The sequence below is a fragment of the Festucalex cinctus genome, chromosome 13 (assembly GCF_051991245.1).
Source record: "Festucalex cinctus isolate MCC-2025b chromosome 13, RoL_Fcin_1.0, whole genome shotgun sequence".
Classification (NCBI taxonomy): domain Eukaryota; kingdom Metazoa; phylum Chordata; class Actinopteri; order Syngnathiformes; family Syngnathidae; genus Festucalex; species Festucalex cinctus.
This window is the reverse complement of record NC_135423.1, coordinates 16,619,279-16,626,067: the sequence shown is the minus strand read 5'-3', so window position 1 is coordinate 16,626,067 and position 6,789 is coordinate 16,619,279. Positions and strand designations below refer to the sequence as shown.

At 38.1% G+C, this 6,789-nt stretch overlaps 1 protein-coding gene across 2 annotated transcripts; it reads right to left on the bottom strand.

Annotated features, from left to right (window-relative positions):
* Positions 1-92: 92 nt before the first annotated feature.
* Positions 93-6,129, bottom strand: aifm4 (apoptosis inducing factor mitochondria associated 4). 2 transcript variants are annotated; one of them, XM_077540709.1, is made up of 19 exons: positions 5,952-6,129; positions 5,414-5,497; positions 5,067-5,176; positions 4,857-4,966; positions 4,702-4,746; positions 4,540-4,621; positions 4,345-4,457; positions 3,877-3,963; positions 3,713-3,804; positions 3,507-3,637; positions 3,165-3,280; positions 3,013-3,084; positions 2,857-2,920; positions 2,030-2,106; positions 1,835-1,952; positions 1,664-1,762; positions 1,518-1,593; positions 1,343-1,447; positions 93-812 (listed from the first exon to the last, which is right to left on the bottom strand). In XM_077540709.1, the coding sequence occupies exons 2-19, from the start codon at positions 5,494-5,496 to the stop codon at positions 782-784; spliced, it is 1,611 nt and encodes a 536-aa protein (XP_077396835.1). In that variant the 5' UTR covers position 5,497; positions 5,952-6,129; the 3' UTR covers positions 93-781. The 2 variants fall into 2 exon arrangements, with proteins under 2 accessions (XP_077396835.1, XP_077396836.1); XM_077540710.1 differs by lacking the exons at positions 5,414-5,497; positions 5,952-6,129 and having other exon boundaries at positions 4,857-4,989.
* Positions 6,130-6,789: the final 660 nt, after the last annotated feature.

The window sequence follows — 6,789 nt, the reverse complement described above, 5'->3', positions numbered from 1 at the left end:
TACATTTTCGTTCTTATTTTGACTTGACCATAGTTAAATTAAACCATACAATCCATTATAAATGCAAATTTTAAAGATTCCATAAGACGTGATATCATTGTAGTGAAATCTTTTATGAGAACTTCGATACAACGATGTAAACAATGCACACATACAAAGATGATAAAACAATCATGGACATTGGAGAAAAACTGACAAAAGAACTACGGACTAAACAATCATCATCCATTTTTATACTGAAGAATGGTAGTGGGTTACCACCTGATTATTAATTAAACTTTATTTTCAAGTTGTCAGCGTTTGCATTTGCTCATAGAGCTATTAACCCGTTTATGTTGAGCTTTTTACATCGTAAAAATACTAGACCATTAACTGTAAATCAGTAACGCACATGACCTGAAGCTATCTTCATTCTAAGCCACTAATAATGTAAACAGTCATTATGCCTGAATAATATTTATGGCATTTTGTTGTTGTTTTGGCACCTGATCTGTTTGTAAATACAGTACACTGTAATTGATGCATCTTCAGAAAGCGTTTAGTGGCTTATTTGATATATATTAACTGGCAGTGTAGGCGCAAGGATTATTAAGATTGATGGCAAGCATGGACAACATTTCGATCCTTCCTGACACTGTTGGTGTCATGGTAACAATAAGAAGAGTTCAGTAGTTACAGGCCAGAAATTGACCGTCTTTCAGAAAGCCTGAGGCAGCGAGGGGATGGGATCAATACAGAAGGCGGCTGTGTCCTTTGTCATTGAGATGCAATTCGGACACCTTTACATCTGCAGCCAACTCAGGTCTTCAGCTCTGGATAGAGAAAAGACATACGGCATACAGTACATGTAAGCATTTACAAACATAACTGGCTGTTCAAACAAAAAGCAGAAGAAGCTGAACCAAGGTCTCAAGCTATACGCTGACATCTTGTGTGGCATCATGTTAGATTTTCATTTGGAATAGGTGTGACCAAAAAAGCCACAAAATGGCTACAAAAAAATATTAAATAAATAAATCAAAATCCGAACTATTAGTCTTTATATGATCGTCTTGAAAGATTTTGTAACATCTCAGCTGCATGATGCTGGTTCAGACCCTGTAGTGTTGTTTGACTTTAGAGGTATATTACCAAACATTTTTGCCGTATTTTTAATTTTATTATTTTTAGCACATGAATTAAGAGATTCCACTTTATGTTGCTGCTTCATCTTCCTGAACTTGAACAAATGAGTGAACAAACTGCTCACCATGCAGGCGCAAGAGCCGTATTTTGCATTTGAACATTCACTTTGCACATACAGGGTGTAGCTTCTTTTGTGTAAGTGAATAATCACACTTACTGAGTCTGCGCTTTTGTAATGCGCTGGCCTGTTGCCATCAGTTCTGCCAGCCGAGCCACAGCGGGATCAAACATGAGGCTGGCTGCCGCCACCACTGCATCATCTCTGTGGAGAAACAGAGACAAAGGACTGTACCTTGATAGTTCATATGACGACATATTTCACATCTACTTACTTAATATAAAACGCCAGGAACTTTCTTTCCTCCACTTTGCCTTTAAATATGATTTCAGTATAGCCTTCCCCATACCCTGCAGAAATAAAAATTAAAATGGCATTAAGAGCTCAACTGATCTGAAAGTAAAAAAAGAAACACATTACCTGTGTATCTGATACTCTTTCCAAGCAACACTGTCCAAAAGAAAGGAACAGATTCCATTTTGGTCGGTATATTTAGCATATTGAGGGCAGCAACTCTTCCTGAGGGGAAAAATAAATGAATAAATGAGCTTGATGATGATTGCAAGTTAACCAGGATGAACCAAGTCCTACCTTGAGCTTGTGACATCTGCCAGTGACCCACACTGACCCGTTGATCACCTCGAATGGTCAAAGGGAAGGACGTGATGTCTCCCGCACTGAAAACATCTGCTATGTTGGTCCTCATGAACTGAAGAGAGCCGTCACATACACTTGTCACAATATGCAACAGGCACTCAGTCAATAACACAACAATGTTAACGTCACCTTGTCTACAACTACTGCTTTCCTGGAATCTATTTCAAATTCACTTCCTGCTAGGAAGTCAGAATTGGGGATCACACCTGAAAAATATACACACATTGCCAAAAATGTTAGATCATAACATCTATATCACAAAATGTCCATTTTGAGCTATAAATGCACAACATGTTTGCAGGTTTGGAAGCTGTAATGTTAAATAATGTTATCTCCAGAACAAGTTTTTTGTTGAATTAAAAACTTACTCTTCTAGCTACGGAAATGTTTGTTTTTTTAGTTTAAAAGGGCTTACCTTAACTAGAATCCCATCGTGCATTGTGGCCAAATACCGAATCCTGTTTGGTTATTTCACCTTTTGCTGCTGTAAATAGTAAATCCTTGTTGTGGCGGCTGCTACATGCTAAACTAGCGAGCTAGCTGGTGAGACAATCACGAGAGGCGGCAGTAAACTAATGACATACGTCACACATTAGTTGACATGGCTATTTCCTGTTCATTTTCTGCTTCTTTTTCTTCTTCGTATTCCATTTCTTCTTCTACTTTCACTTTGGAGGCTAACAAATACTGTTGGTGCAATTCCGCCACCTTCTGAAATGGAATGCATGCGACAATATCCAATGGTTCAATGGACCTTCTCAATTTTTGTAAAATAAATTTCACCCAAAATATGTGACTAGTCCAGTGTGAGTTGTGTTTTTTCTTCTTCATGATGCATTTTTTGGACTAGTGCGGCTTATACTACAGAGCGACTTAAATCCGAAAAATATGGTACAGTAATTACCATTGCGGCAGCATAAACATTACGTTGGTTAGTATACAACTTGATTAATTACCTATTCCTGCAATCACCACATCAGCCTCCAGAACTGTACCACTCTTCAGCATGACCTCTTTTACCTGCAAAAACGCAATTTTTGCCTCCAGCAAATTATCCAGGTTTGAGGTAGCTGAATCACAGGTTCAAAGTAGTGTTTAAAAAGTACAATTACCGATCCATTCTCTCCTCTGAGCTCGGTGACGCTGTCATTCATGTAGAACTTTACATTACGTTCCTCTAACATCTGAAAAAGATGAGGTGTTGTAGACATGTTGCGATAACAAACGGCATTGCAATCACATTTCTTTCACAATTGTTTCTTACTTGCATGGTCATGTGACCAATCTGAGAGCCCAGAGAATTTTCATATGGGTATTTGTTGCTTCCAACAATGGCTACACTAGAAGCTTTGTTGGCTAGATAGGATGCCACCTCCATACCTAGGATAGAAGATAACAACAAAAACAAAACAAAAATACGGTTTCCTCACATTCCAAAAACATGCAGGTTAGATTAATTGAAGACTGTGCTTATAAGTGTGAATGTGAATGTTTGCCAATATGTGAGTGACCTGCAATTCGCCTGACTAACAGTTCATGGTACACCCCCTCCCTCAAAATGTGGGTGTATTTTGTTGAAACTAAAAATAAAAAAAAAGTTGACAACCTATGAATGAGGCTCCAACGACAACAGCCTTGCGGCCCAGGCAGGAAGCATGAATGTCTTTGCCGTCTTCGTACCTCTGCAGTAACTTCACTCCTGTCAGGTCACTACCAGGACAACTGAGTGGCCTCGCTCTGTGGATGTTAACATTTTTCACACTTTTCACAGTCTGAAAAGAAAAAAGTTGTGAAGAAGATAACAAGGCTTGCCTGCAGCCCGTTGAGATAAGAAGCTGGTCGTAACGCAGCAATGAGCCGTCTTTCATCGTCACCGCTTTATCTCGCGTGTTTACACTCACCGCCTGAATTTAGACCAGAGAATGTAAGCATTCATAGAACATGGTTAAAATATGGCACATTCTTTTCTTTGTCACCTCTTGCTCCGTCCGTACTTCTATCCCATATTGTTGAAAAAATTCACTAGAGCGAAGGACAATGCTGCCGCTGTCCTCATTCAAAGCCTGAAACAAGATTAACATTTCAGTTGCTTTTTTTTTCTTGGAAATCTACTAGCTAATGACACGAATGGAAATACAGTGGAACCTCTCCAGTCGAATGCTCTTAATGTGGTATAATTGTAATTTGACCTTGAATTCTGGAAAAATACTGTTTTAATGCCATACAAAACTTTGAAACTTCAAAATTAAGGTGCAATATGACATCACAAGATGAGATCGCAGGACAATTGTATTTTCAATTTCCATTTTGTCTTTTGGGAACAAGTATTCTAAATCTCAACATATCAGGGTGAACCAGCATCCTGTAATAAATTGTGTTCAACCTTTGAGGTTCCACTGTACAAGACAAATGTAATGAAAGCGCAAAGTGGGGCAAAGTTTTACCTTACTCAGCTTGGGCTTGTCGTAAGGAGGCAAAGAGTCTTTGGTTACCATGATGATTCGGCCCTGGTAGCAGTTCTGACGGAGAGTCTCAGCACACACCAAGGCCGCAGGGCCTGAATTCACAACATATCTGTATCGAGCTAATCCTTTGAAGCAGATCCATTCACAGATGGAAGCATATGAACCTGTCCTTACCCCCTCCTATAAGCAGGATGGTATGTGTGATGTTTGGTAAGACACTGCACATCTCCTTCACACGTCTGGTCTGTTTAAGAGACTGGGGGGAGTCGCAAAGAACTTTTTAAACATTAGGTCAATACAGCATTACTTCAAGCTACTTAACCTGCGTTCACTTGCCTTTTTCTTGATGGAAACGTATACCTTTCCATCTCGAACAGTCACCTGTGTTGTATACACAGGACCATTCATTTGTTCATACATACCAAATTATGCTTTTGTTGAAAAAAAAAAGAAAAAAAAAAGGCCATGTTAAAATTTGAGATGAATTTTACCTTGTGGCAGGGCAGAGAGTCCAGGCCTGGATACTCCTCAATATCTCCAGTTTTAATATTGAAACAAGCACCATGAAAAGGACATCTCACTCTGTAACCAACCAGCGCTCCTGGGAAGTCAGACAACATGCATCTGCTCATGGTAAAATGACACACCTTCGCAGCTGAATGCTTGCAATTTAGATTGATAATTTTATTTTATTTTTTTACCTTTAACCAGAGGAGCATTATAATGAGAACACTGACTTCCGATTGCACTGTACAGACCCTCCGTGCGGACAAGCAACACTTTCTGGTCTTCCACAGAGACTACTTTCATCCTTGAATACAAAAAAGTGGGGGGGGGGGGGGGGGGGGGGTTATGGTCATACTGTATATAGAGCCCGTAATGTTAATCAGTATGAACGTACGAGAAGTGTCAGAAAAGTTCCAGGCCTGCTGTCACAAAACATACATTTCAAATACAAAGTACAATCTTTCAGTCTTGTGACAATAGTCCTGGGACTTTTCTGACACACCTAGTAGCTTCCTGTCAGAAGAGGTGTCATGTGACATACTGGCCATCTCTGAGGTCAGCCTCCTGACAAACCAGTCCGGTCACCGCCTCCGAATCCTCACCTTGATCTTCGTTTGGATTCATCCTGTCAAAACATGGATCATATGTCATGAATGCAACATGTTTGTCTGATTGGGTAGCCTATGGCTTTGCTACTATAAACACTTCACTTCATTTTGTGTGAGAAATTAATCCTAAATTCCATTTCCCCCAAAAATACAATTAAGATTATGACTGACATGGTCTTCTGTGAAGGAAAAGCGATGAGCTAAAACAACAAACAAAAAAGTAACACACCCACACTGCAGTCAAGTGACGTACACACACTAGAAAATATTATTGATAGTAAATGCAAATTAACAAAAGTGTCCATTTAACGTAATGACGTAAATATGTACGTATTTTTTACTTGCAATAAATTACACTTCAACCAAATACTTCGAGTCTCTCTGAGTGACTACTAAACCATACCAAATCGATATTAAAAACATTATTAAAATCGCTGAGCAAGTGTATCTTAAAAATATGACTACGCTCACCTTTTCCCCTTAACGATTAGATGCTTGATACAACTGGAAGAACCCGGTCGGTTTTTACAGCAAACAACCAACTGTGTGATGCATGCAAAAGAATGTGACCGGCGGCCGACTCGACTGTTCTGCTTTTCTGGTTGTGACCGTGACCGACGTTATGCCATGACATTGTGCCTAACCCGGAAATCGGTCTTTTTTGTTGTTGACATACGAATAACTACATTTCCCACAATTCTGTGGTACATGGTGACGTCTGAGGTGTTTTGTGGAATTTGAGGCGTTCAATACTTGTTCGTAATTTACGGTAACAGAAAATCTTTTTCTCTGTAATGTTTTTGTGTTGTTGTTGTTGTTTTTTTTTTAAATAGTTTTCTATTTAAATTTCAATTCAAAATTTCAATTCAATTCAATTGTAAAGACAAACAAAGAAACAATAAAAAACAGTGAAAAATATTGAGAAAACCAGTGATAACAGTGATATATATATATATATATATATATATATATATATATATATATATATATATATATATATATATTCAATTAAATAGAAAATCAAAAAACACACACAAAAACAAAGCTTCCCAAAAAAAATTAGTCAGAATAACATGTTTTTCTTTGTTTTGTTTTGTTTTTGTTTTTTTTTCAAGTGAATTCAAAGATGCACGGTACCCTATCTTAAATCAGAAAGGAAAAAGGGAGTGAATAAGAAACAATGAAATATTTTTTGTCTGTACTGTACTTGTAACTTTGGCATTAGTGTTATTGGTACATTTTCTTTTTTAGTTTAATTGTACATAAACAGTTTCTATAATTGGTGGATTGACTTGCAAGTACTGTGTTC

Coding starts and splice junctions, on each gene's coding strand:
- aifm4 (XM_077540709.1), bottom strand. CDS start 5,496: ATGAATCCAAACGAAGATCAAGGTGAGGATTCGGAGGCGGTGACCGGA. Junction 3,638..3,712: donor CTTATCTCAACGGGCTGCAG/GCAAGCCTTGTT, acceptor TAACATCCACAG/AGCGAGGCCACTCAGTTGTC. Junction 3,281..3,506: donor CGTTGGAGCCTCATTCATAG/GTTGTCAACTTT, acceptor CTTCTATCCTAG/GTATGGAGGTGGCATCCTAT.